The sequence below is a fragment of the Phascolarctos cinereus genome, unplaced genomic scaffold, assembly GCF_003287225.1.
Source record: "Phascolarctos cinereus isolate Bilbo 61053 unplaced genomic scaffold, phaCin_HiC Scaffold_4;HRSCAF=312, whole genome shotgun sequence".
NCBI classification, from domain to species: domain Eukaryota; kingdom Metazoa; phylum Chordata; class Mammalia; order Diprotodontia; family Phascolarctidae; genus Phascolarctos; species Phascolarctos cinereus.
In genome coordinates this window covers 654021506-654033688 of record NW_027555847.1, presented here as the reverse complement: position 1 = coordinate 654033688, position 12183 = coordinate 654021506, and the positions used below count along the sequence as shown (strand labels likewise).

The 12183-nt window shown below is 44.8% G+C and overlaps 1 protein-coding gene across 1 annotated transcript in view; it reads right to left on the bottom strand.

Annotated features, from left to right (window-relative positions):
• Positions 1 to 1583: 1583 nt before the first annotated feature.
• DGAT1 (diacylglycerol O-acyltransferase 1) overlaps positions 1584 to 12183 on the bottom strand; it is a 36029-nt gene continuing 25429 nt past the window's right edge. The window contains exons 3-17 of the mRNA XM_020995165.2: positions 10536 to 10576; positions 10157 to 10242; positions 9901 to 9953; positions 4773 to 4878; positions 4343 to 4450; positions 4141 to 4215; positions 3869 to 3972; positions 3751 to 3789; positions 3596 to 3637; positions 3320 to 3364; positions 3110 to 3222; positions 2965 to 3030; positions 2730 to 2817; positions 2518 to 2580; positions 1584 to 2337 (exon numbers count right to left, since the gene is read on the bottom strand). Of these exons, the coding sequence (XP_020850824.1) occupies positions 2185 to 2337; positions 2518 to 2580; positions 2730 to 2817; positions 2965 to 3030; positions 3110 to 3222; positions 3320 to 3364; positions 3596 to 3637; positions 3751 to 3789; positions 3869 to 3972; positions 4141 to 4215; positions 4343 to 4450; positions 4773 to 4878; positions 9901 to 9953; positions 10157 to 10242; positions 10536 to 10576 (1182 nt within the window). The 3' untranslated portion in view covers positions 1584 to 2184. The remainder of the gene's footprint in view (positions 2338 to 2517; positions 2581 to 2729; positions 2818 to 2964; positions 3031 to 3109; positions 3223 to 3319; positions 3365 to 3595; positions 3638 to 3750; positions 3790 to 3868; positions 3973 to 4140; positions 4216 to 4342; positions 4451 to 4772; positions 4879 to 9900; positions 9954 to 10156; positions 10243 to 10535; positions 10577 to 12183) is intronic.

The following is a 12183-nucleotide window of genomic DNA, read 5'->3' as shown; positions in this document are numbered from 1 at the left end:
GTGAGCTTATACAGGCTATTCTAGTTCAGGTACCAAGTGGATTAAAGTTCCTCTAAGGTCCCTTCCAGTTTTGAGATTCTGTGATTTTTGTGTCAGGCTAATAGTAGATCATATTTTGGGGATATAACACACCTATATAATCAGACCCACTAAGTAGTGACAGTCCTGCGACATCTCCGAAGACATCCATTCTATTTTGGGACAGCTCTTAACAAATGGGAAAATTTTCCTTGTGACATTTCCATCCCTCCCTTTTAGTTCTGCCCTCTGGAGCCAATCAGAACAATGAGCTCCTTCTTCTAAATGCCAGCCCCAAAATCAGTCCTCTCATCTCATCTCCATCCCCATCCCTGGTGACTTGAACTAATCTGTGTAAAGATCTCTTCTCCATTCTGGTCACCCTCCTGTGCACACACTTCCCAAAATTTAGTGCCCAGAATGGAATACCACAGTCCATATATAGTCTGACTAGGGCAGAGAACACTGGAATCATCACCTCTCTTTTTCTTGAAAATATGCTAGTATTAGTATAGGCTAAAATTGAGTTAGCTTTTTGTTATGTTGCATGACCCACTCATATTCTATAGAAACCTCATTCCATATGTTGTCATAAATGCCAGATTTTTTTCACACGGACTGTTGAACTGGTCCCATCACTTATTCAGTTGTTTGTTTTGTTTTGTTTTTTTGTTTTTTGGTTGGGCAATGGGGGTTAAGTGACTTGCCCAGGGTCACACAACTAGTAAGCTAGTGTTATGTGTCTGAGGCCGGATTTGAACTCAAGTCCTCCTGACTCCAGGGCCGGTGCTTTATCCATTGTGCCACCTCGCTGCCCCCCCATATAGTTGTTTTAACCCAAATACATGACTTGACATTTCATCTCAATTTAATTTCACCTTAGGCCACCTTGTTCTACTCAATCTTTTTAAGATTCTGTGATCCAAAGTGTTTGCTCTCCCAGCTTCCCCATCATCTGATCTGCATTCCACCTAAGCTTTTATCCTGATCACTGATAAAAGGAAAGGCCAGATTGCTGGGAAACTCTAGAGAAAGTACTCTCTCTCCTCTCTCTTTCTTTCCCCCTTTCTCATTGACATCTACTCATTAACTACTATTCTGAATAAGAGCATTCAACCACTTTCAAATATGACTAAATCTACAATCATTTAGCCCACATCTCACCATCCTCTACAAAAATAGAACAAGAGACTGTCACATGTACTATCTTTACAGTATTTTCCTGAGCAGTCAGTAGCCCAGTCAAAAAAAGGAAATGGCCTTTTCTTGATGAAGCCAGGTTGGTTCTTTAGTGCTCACTGCTTTTCCCCTCACTGATTAATCTATGTTAGCCTGGAATGAAGGCAGAACTGGCCCTTACAGGGGAAATTAGCACCATATACCTTGAGCAGAAGTGCTCACACAGGTGAAGGTGGAGGGAAAGCTAGTCAGGCCACATATTCAACCCTCCACCAACCCACTGTCCTCTTCCCCTTCTACTGCATTCTGCACAATCCCCACATTCATTTGCCTCCAACCCCTCCCTTCCCCTTTCTGTCTCCACTGAAAATTCCACGAAGCTGGGGTCACTTTGGACATTGCTTTAATGACAGACTTGGTCACATGGGCAGAATCATTAAAAAGTCACTATCAAGACCAGTCCTAGAAAGAGAACTCCAATCCCTCCTCCTTGGGCTGGGGACAGAGCCATTCAAGGCCCACACATTCTGAGGTCAGTGGGGAAATGAGGGTCGGGGGAGGACAGAAACCCAAGGATGACAACATCCTCATACCAAAAGGGGAAGGGAGCCAGGAGAAACCAAACCCATAAGGCCAAGACTGTATTGTTCCTCCCCCATATGGACAAATGCCCTAGGGTAGGAGACAGTAGATATGGTGACAACCCCTATAGGAACAGGATGGCTCTTTCCCCCTTTCATAGGGATGAACTAAAGGTAGAAAAGAGAGGACAGGAACTCCAAGGGGGCAAACCCGAGAGGGACGAGAGAACTTCTGTACTCCCAAACAATTGGGACGGAATCAGTAGAATCAAAGCCCTCAGATAAAGGACAAGTCTTTCGTAAAGTGCCACGGAGATAGCTGCAATTCAGCTGTTGGAGCAGGGATCACCCTGCCCTGTCCCTTAAAGTTCCTGGAGTTTCCCCAACACAAGGCCATGTCTGGGGCTTAGGAGGTCGGCTGGGCCTCATAGTTGAGCACGTAGTAGTCATGGACATACATAAGCACAGCCACAGGCTGCCCGATGATCAAAGACAACCACACTGCTGCATTGCCATAGTTCCCCTGAAGGAATCGGCCCACGACCCAGGCTAGAGGGATCTGGGGACACATGGAATAGGTCAATTCTATCCTTGACCCCAAAATACAAGGGCTGGGTGCTACAGATCAGGGCATGAAAGGAGGGATGAAAGGAGGGGCTGAGGGAGAGCCTGAGAGGCAGGAGGAGATCTGGTGAGGAGGCCATGGGAGTAGATGATGGAAATTTTTAGGGTATCTCACCTGTGCCATCATGCCGGTGAAGGCCCAAGGCCGGAACATCCTGAGGGGGACACTCACAAGGTACTAGGTAGAAGGGAGGTAAGGAAATGGATTATAGGTCAGCTCTGAAGTCCCTTCCCACAAGGCTGAAGGAGCATGACCCTGGTCATGAAACATGATTGGAGACCCAGAGTGTCCCCATTCTTTTCTATGTCTCTTCTGGGTAAACGAACCTCGTGAAAGAAGGCTGAAGCCAGGAACACACCAATCTTAGCCATCCACTTATTGACCCCCATCTTCATTACTGGCTTATAGAAGTGTCTGACAAGGAGGAGAAAGAGTTATTCCCTGGATCTCAGGTTCAGTCACAAGACAAAATAAATCTTCTGTTTTGCCCATTACCCTGTCCTCCCATATATAGAGCCCAGAGAAAATACCTCCCCCAAAACCTGCCCCCCTGATCCCCACCTGAGGCACCATTTGTGGACAGGAATATTCCAGTTCTGCCAAAAGTAAGTGACTGACTCTGAGTTCCTGTGGAAGCACAGCATTGTCAGGTGCCATTCCCTGAGCAGCAACCCCCAGCCCCCAACTCCAACCTCCTAACACTTACCACCAGTCTCTGTAGAACTCTCGGTCACCAAACTGCATGAGTTCAGCCACAGCATTGAGGCAGGAGTGGAAGAACCAGTAGAAAAAAATGAGCCAGATAAAGTGGTTGGGAACCTGAGGAGGAAGGGGTTACAGTGAGAGGAGCTCTTTGAGGCCAGACTCCATGACCTGCTTGCTCCCTTGCTACCCCGTAAGGCCACATAACACTTACTGCCAACTTCAAAAGCCGCTCTATGATACGGGAATAGTCCATATCCTAGGGAAGATAGGGATCAACCTCTTCAGCATATTGGGGGACAGGGAGAATAACATCCCTCACTGCCACCTCCCTCACAGAACCACCTAACCAGAAATTCCTGTCCCCTCCCTCATCTAATACAAGCAGAAATTCCCATCTCCCCATCCACTAAACCTCACCACTCTCAGCCAGACAGAGACTTTTGTTTTCCCTCCTCACATATACCAGATATCCCCAAGTATCCCTCACCTTGAACGGCTTCATGGAGTTCTGAATGGTGGGAACCATCCACTGAAAGAAGGGGAGGAGTTTTATAGTCATCAGCCCCTAAGAGATCCTATGAGAGCACCCCCCCACCAGCTTGAGTTCTCTTCCAGCACCAAACCCCATCTCCCTTGCCATACCTGCTGGATGAGCCCCACCAGTAGCTGAGTGAAGAAAAGCTAGAGAAGACAGAGACAAAAGGGATGAGAAAAGGGGATGGCACAATTCTGTGCCTCAAGGGCCCTTAAATGGTCCTACCATCTCAAAGAGCCTGCGTAACAGGAAGCGTTTCCGGATCCGGGGGGATCGAGGGAAGTTGAGCTCATAGCACAGAGTCGGGGCAAACAGGAAGTAGTACAGATCTGTAAAGGGGAGGAAAGGAGATAGGCACTAATACTAGACCCTCACCACCCCCAAAGTATAGCCTTACCAACCTGGCTTCGCCCCATCATTCTTCAGAGGCTCAAGGGATGGGGAAAAGAGGTCCTCCAACCTACCCCTCCCTCCTCCTCCCAGGCTTCCCTGCTTACCTCGATAGGTCAAATTGGCAGGGTACTTCACCCCATTGGACACCACATCCCCATTGGCCTTTTTGGTTCCTGAGGCTGCAATCCCAATGAGGATCATTATGAGAAATATAGTGGAAGTTTGATGACCCTGACCCCAAAAGCATCAGCAAGGCTGGGAGACAGGGCTTTTCTGGCCCTACCTTGCTACCTCTAACCTCCTCACCTGTTTGGCTCTTGGCCCTGTACTGCCTGCACCACAGGTTGACATGGTAGTAGGAAACCATCTTGAGGAAGAGAACAGTGTAGACACCCAGAGCAAACACTGAGCCCACTGTTGGAAGAGAGAAGAAAAGGGTCCTAGCTTACCTGGTCCTTGCCTCACTAGGAAAGAAGCCTTTTTTCAACTCTAGACAGAGGAAAAGAAGTATGGCAGGGACCAAGCAAGGCTCAGGAAAGGCTCTCAACTCCATCCTCCAATAATGTTTGTCAATCTCCACTCTGGGGAGGCAAGGAAGCCTATCAGAAGGACTGTCCCAGTTTAGGAACCCAGGGGCAAAGGGGGACACCTGGATAGGAGACAAAAGTCCAGGGCCTAGAGGGTGGAGTATAGGGCCCAGAAAATAAAAGAGTGAAATGTATGGACAGGGACATACCTGGTGTAATAGATTTAACCATAAAGACCACAGCTGCAGGGAAGCAGAGGATGGTGAGCAGATTGGCCATGTGCAGAAACAGCCCTACCCGCTCTGTGATGGTGCCCTGGAAGGAAAAATGGAAAGAGTCAAATTCTTCTGGCTTTCTCAACACTATCTCAAAGCTCTCCTATTCTTCCTGTCGTTGCCCCTAAACATGATCATTCCCTGAGCTTTATTCTAAGTTCACTTTCCCCTACTACATTTCTTTCTAGGACAACCACATTTACTCTCAGGGCTTCAAGTATCACATCTATGCAGATGATCCCTTAAATGTATACCTCTAGCCCTTACTCTTCTTCTGAGCTCTAATCCTGCATCTTCAGCTGTCTGCTGAACATCCACACTGGCCATCCTCACCTTCCCTTCCCTCTCAAAACTTACTTCTGTCACTAACTGCATTATCTGTTTGTGGCACCATCCTCCTGAAAACCTCCATCAAGTGTACATGAACTGATGCAGAGTGAAGTGAGCAGAACCAGGAGAATGTTGTACACAGTAACATCAATACTGTTCAATGAAGAACTGTGAATGACTTAGCTCTTCTCAGCATTACAGTGACCTAAGACAACTCTGAAGCACTCATGATGAAAAATGCCATCCACCTCCAGAGAAGGAACTGAAAGAGTCTGAATGCAGACCGAAACACGCTTTTTTTCACTTTTTTTTATGGGTTTTTTTTTGTATATGTTTCCTTTCACAACATGAATAATATGGAAACATTTTGCATGACTGCACATGTATAGTCTACATCAAATTGCTTACTGTTTCGGGAGGGGGGAGGGAAAGGAGAGAGAATTTGGAATTCAAAATTTTAAAAAATGAATGTTAAAAATTGTTTCTACGTGTAATTGGGGGAAAATAAAATGTTATTTTCAAAAAACCTTCATTGTGATTCATTTTCCCCTTAATATTCCTGCTGTTGATATAAGAATCAGAACTGGTTGGATGGCCAGATTCAAAGAGTAATTGTTAATGCTTCAATGTCAGCACAGCAGGAGGTCTCTCATGGAGTACCCCAGGGATCTTTGCTTGGCTTTGTGCTGCTTAAAATTTTTCTCAATGACTTGGATAAAAGTATGGATGATATATTTATCAATTTGCAAATGATACAAAGCTGAGAGGAAGAGCTAACCGTGCCTGACAAAGACAGGATCCAAAAGGACTTTGACAGGTTAGAGTAGGGGTTCCTAATCTTTTTTGTGTCATGGATTCCTTGGTAAAGCTTATGGGATCCCTTCTTAGAATAATGTTTTAAATGAATAAAGTAAAATATATAAAATTACAAAGGAAATTAATTGTATTGAAAGATAGTTACCAAAATACAAACAGCAAAACAAATTCCCAAACCCCAGGTTAAGAACTCCCATGACAGATCAAGTCTTGTACCTGGGTACAAAAAAGCAGCTTTCAAAGTACAAAATAGGGAGGCATGGATTATTCTGAAAAAGATCTAGGGATTTTAGTAGACTTCAACCTCAGTATGAATTAGCAGTGTAATGTGGCAATCATAAAAGCTAATGCAAAATTGGCCTGCATTAAGAGGGCCACGGCTTCCAGGAAAAGTGAGGTGACAAGTCCCACTGTACTCAGCCTTATCAGACTTCATCTGGAAAACTGGGTCCAATTCTCAGCACAATGGTTTGAGAAGGGCATTGATAAGCTAAAGACTGTCTAGGAGAGGGTAACCAAGACAGTGAAGGGATTTGAGTCTCATGAGGGTCAGCGGAAGGACCTGAGGAGATATAACTGTCTTCAAGTACTTGAAGACTGCCACCTGGAGGACGGAATTAGGTTTGTTTTGTTTGGCCCCAGAGGGCTGAACCTGTAATAACGTTGCAGAGAGGCAAATTTAGGCTTGATGTCAGTAAAAAAATTCCTAACAATTACAGCTGTTTGAAATTGGAATGGGCTGCTTCAAGAGGTGGTAGATTCCCCCCTACTTGAAGGTGTTCAAGAGGAGGATGGACAACCACTTGACAGGTATGTTACAGCAAGGATTTCTTTCATATAGGAGTTGGAATTAGGGGCCATTAAGATCCCTTCCAACTCTCAAATTCTGTAATTCTGTTCTCTGGAACAGAATTACAGAATCTGCTTCATTCATACAGTCATTTTAGGCCTAGTCTGGGCCTAAAATCTCTCCCCTGATCTGATAAATAACCTCCTAACTGGTCTTCCTACCACTAGTATCTTCTCCCTTCAATTCATCCTACACAAGCTGACACAGACATCTTGGTAAAGAAAAATCTTCAATGGTTTCACAGCTACCTAATAAATAAATTCTAAACTCCTTTGCTTAGAGAATCAAGACTGTATGACCTGCTTTCCTACAATCCTGCCAAACTGAGCTCGTCACAGAACTACAGAACCAGAAGGAATCTCAGAACAAACATAGTCCCAGCCTATATCCATTGCATGAATCCTTTTTATGATATCTAGTCTTAACTGGGTCCTTGCTGCTAATTTTTGTTGTTTAGTCATTTAGTCATTTTTCAGTTGTGCATGACCGTTCATGATCTCTTTCTGAGGTTTTCTTGGCAGATACTAGAGTGGTTTGCCATTTCTTTTTTCAGCTCATTTTTACAGATGAGGAAACTGAGGCAAATAGGGTTAAGTGACTTGCCCAGGGTCACAAAACTAGTAAGTGTCTGAGGCCGTTTTTGAACTCAGAGAGATGAGTCTTTCTGACTCCAGGCCCAGTAGTCGATGTACTACACCATCTAGCTGCCTCTTACTGCTAATAGGAATCCTTTTATTCTTCCCAGACTGACAATAACAACCCCTCACAGAGGTTGTTCCAAATTTCCTCAAGTTCCCAAATCCTCATTTCAGCAGATATACTTGCTACTTTTATTTTTTAAAATCAATTTCCTTTTTCATTACCAAATATGCCTACTTTACTTAGAAAAACCAAATATATCATCTTTGAGCTCCTTGATCTCCCACATTCATACCTCAAAATCCTTCTTGCTTCTTCAACTCATCTTCTCTTTTGATCTAGTCTGAGAGCATGATAAGGCCAACCCCTCTGCTCATGTTCTTTTTCTCATCCCCTTCCATCTCTTTTGGGACCTTGTCCCAAGAACCATTCCTTCTCTCTCTTTAGTAGCTCCCTAATGCCTACAAACATACCTCATTTTCAAAAAGGCTTTCCCCTATGACCCTGCCAGCCCCTCAAGCTACTACCCTACATCTCAACTCCTCTTCACTGCCCAAACCCTAAGAAAATAGCATATACTTGCCAACCATTTTCTCCACCTACTTTTCAATCTGTTGTAGTCTTCCTTCTAAATCCCACTACCCTATAGAAATTGCTTTCACAAAAGATAACCCATAATCTCAAGTGCTAAATTAGATGAACTCTTCTCGGTCCTCATCCTCCTTGACCCTTCTGTAACTTTTGATACAGTCTACTTCCTGGATATCATCTACTACTTTGACTTCTGTGATATAATACTACTGTGCTGTAAGAAATGACGAGCAGGTTGATTTTAGAAAAACACGGAAAAACTTGCAAGAAATAATGAAGAGTAAAATGAGCAGAACCAAGAAAACGTATACAGTAACAGCAATATCATTCAAAGAATAACTGTGAACAACTAAATTATCCTGCGTATTATAAATACTTAAATTGACTATAAAGGACCTATGAAGGAAGATGCTACCTACCTCCAGAGAAAGAACTGATAAAGAGAAGTATGCATATTATGGTTCTACATACATACAGACATATATATATATATTATATGTATATTTATTTGTTCATCTGTGTCAAATGGTGACCTTCTCTAGTGTGGGGTGGGGAGGGAGAGAGGCAGACAGTTCATATTCTATAATGTAACAAAAAAAATAAAAATCTGGCTCCCTGTAATTTCTACCTGTCATTCCTATTTCTGCTCTAGAGCCACGTAGAACAAGTTTAAATTGTCACTGTCATAACTCTCCAGATATTTAAAAACAGTGATTGTGCCCCCACAATCCTTGCTATTCCTCCAATAAGTTCCATGGCTTGGTATCACCACCCCCTTGCTCACAATTATCTCTGCCTGATGAAATCCTATCCAGCCTCAAAGCTCTGCCTAGGTATCATGGCCCCTATACATTCTCCTTGATTATCTCCCTTCCCCTCAGAACTCAGGGGAATAATCAGTCCTTTTTTGTAATTCCGCAGAAGCTTTACTTAAACTTTTCCCATAGTATGCTTTCTGCCCTACCTATGAACCATTAGATTTGGAGTTCCCAGGAGACTTCCTATATAGGAGGAAATGGACTGACAAATGTGAGTTTGTAGATGGAAAGCAGCATATACTTGGGGAAAGATGAGAACTGAGATACTAGGTAGGTTATGAAACACTAAGAACAAGTTGATGAGTATTTGAAATAGAATGACAACTGAGGAACAAATGGAAGAAAGGAGGTATCGAGGAAAGACATGGGTTGGGGGTAGCACTGCCCTTCTCATTGCCAAGGTAAATAATTTTGGGTATTTCAGACTACCATCCAAACTGGCACCTTCTTGCTAAAGAGATGAGATACAGCGGGCGTTCTACTCCCCACACCCCTTAGCAATAAGGGAAAAACAACAACTGTACCAAAACAGGTACATTTGGAAAGGGCTTATTTGGAAAGAAGAGTGACAGGCCCAACACAGTACACAGGAGGTCCATATTCTATGATACCTAAACTCTTATATCTACAGGGCTTTTCCCCTGATTAACGAGCAGTAAATACTTAGAGAATGTCAGGGGCAAGGTAGTTTGATAAATGACAGAAATAGCCATCCAGGATTATGTAACAATGGGGAGAAAAACCCAAGGTGGAGGTTCCTGATCTGGTTAGCTAAGCAGAAAGAGAGTAGAGAGAAGGGACTGAGCAGACAGGAACAAGACTAGAGCTTTTGGTAACAAGGGTCCAATAACAGGTATGCTCTGATTGAAGGTAAGGAGCCTCTGAAAAGGAAAAAGACATAACAGAAAGGAATATGGATATGTTTGGGGGAGAAAAATAGCACACCCCACCCCACCCCACCCCCAGACACAACAGACTGGGATACGTATGTACAACAGGAATGAGGAGAGAGACTCACCATAGCCAGACGCTTCTCCACTTGGAAGGCAGCTAATGCAAACCCATTGGCTACTGAAAAGAGAAATGGAATAGCCATGGAAATTACTGAAACTTCATCATGAATGCCCCTGGGAGGGGGGACTGAACCTATTAGGATGTCTACTCCAATCTTTCCTAGAGGCCTGGCCTGGGTTCCCTGAAGTGGCTTCAGGGTCCTATACCAAAACTGCCCTTCCTCCCCACTCCATATATCATATCACCCAACTCAAGCTCACCTATAATGAGGCACAAGGAGGGCCAGCTGTAGGGATCCTTCAGGAACAACGACACCACCTGGATTGGGTCCACTAGAATGCCGTACCTGAGGGTAGGAACCTAGGGCATTGGGGGCTAGGGCACTGGGGTGGGGGCCTCTGGACTTTAGCACCAAGAAGCTGAAAGCTGAACTGCAATAAAGCTTTATTGCCACAAGGGGGCGTTGGCATCCCAGCCTCATGTATCCAGCAAGTCTAGGCTAAGTAGATTGGGTTAAGGGTCCAGACACAGGGAGGAGGAAAGGGAGAAGGAATGAGGGAAGAGGGAGTAAGAGTTGGGATGACCCTTTACCCCTCTCCAGTTAGGGGTACAGGGAAGGCCACAGTAAAGAGCACTCACTTGATGATGTTTTCCAAAAATAATCTAGCATTGCTCAAGATCTGCAAGAAAAGAGGAAAGGTGGTGAATGGATATGTACTTCCTTAGCCCAAGGCATTACAAAGCCCTGCCAGGTTAACTTTCCTGCCCTAGCCACCCACTTAACTACCCACTAAGCCCAGTGGAGAGAAACTGGACCCCCAGAGAAGCCTGGCCTGATAGAGGCAGCTACGTGGCACACTGGATAATGCACTGGGCCTAGAGTTAGGAAAATATGAGTTCAAATCCATCCTCAGACACTAACCATGGGATCTTGGGCAAGTCATTTAACCTCTGTTGACTTCCGTTTCCTAAACTGTAAAATGGGGATAATAATAGCATTCTCCCCCCCCCCAGGGTTGTTGTGAGGATCTAATTAAGATAATACTTCTAGAGAGCTTAGCACAGTGCCTGGCATATAGTAAGCTCTATCAGCTATTATTATTATCCAGGCTGAGGTTCCAATGCATAGACTAAATCTAGTTCAGAGGCTCAGACCATCCTGTCCCTCTTCTCCCCACAAATCCAAGGCAGGTAGAAGCCACCCCCCCCCCAAATAGAGAGACTGGTGTGTCTAAGACCTTCTGAGAGGAAAGAAGGCATAAGTAACTGCCTGTAACCCTAGCCTTAGGGAGGGTCACAGGAGGTAGACTGTGCAGCCACCTAGGAGCAATGGTCTAGAAAATGAAGAGTCAGTCCCCATCCTTAGGAAGCCCTAGAGTCACAGACTCTAAAACCCAAGCTCCAGGAGAGACCAGAAATAATTCTCTCCTCCATCTCTCCCTATGCCAACATAATTTGCAGCTGCTGCTTCTGCCTGCTTGGGTCCTGGTTTGGATGTCATCCCTCTCGCAGGGAACGGAGAAGGCACCACCCACAGCTAAGTCTAACAATTTCCTCTTCCTGCTGCCTCTAGGGTCCAAATTCTGCTAATTCCTCAGGCCTGGCCAGAGTGTATCTTGACCTTTATAAGTGTAGGGTCTTGCTACTTCTTGCCTTCCCTGGGGCTTTGGCAAAGGGTGGAACAATGAGCTGCCATCTGGATTGGGAGGCTAAAGTGGGATGGGCCACTGCCAGCCTGGTGATCCTGCTATTGTAACCCATGCCTGCCAAGTCCCTTTGGTCAGGTAGTTGGGCCAGGCCAAATGGCTATCTGAGTCATTCTGGTCAGTGCTCTCTGGCCCATTTTGAGACTCGCTGGGGAACCCTAAAGAACTGTGGGTTATTCTGAAACTCCAGGCTTACTGGAGGGTAGGGGAACTGAAAGGGGTGGTTAATCTACAGGTATTCAACAAATCACTGGTGAAGTGAATGGAGCTGCAAGGTTTACAGAATGCTGGGTGATGGAGAAGGAACAGAGTGAATGGCATAAAGATTTGAAAGTGAACAAGAAAAAAGAGATAGAGGGCAGAAGAGAGAAGACAGAGGAAAAGAAAAGAAGTGAACAAATGGCAAAGAAAGTAGTTTGAAGCTGAGAGCTAATAAGCCAGCTAATAATGGGGTTCAGTGAAGGGAAGCCTGACTGAGCTGCACAGTAAGGCAGAGGACGCTTTGGGGTCACAGGTCTGTTTTACTTCCAAGCCCAAGCTGCCTCTGCTGCCTTCCTGTCTTCTAAAAAACAGCCTGACTC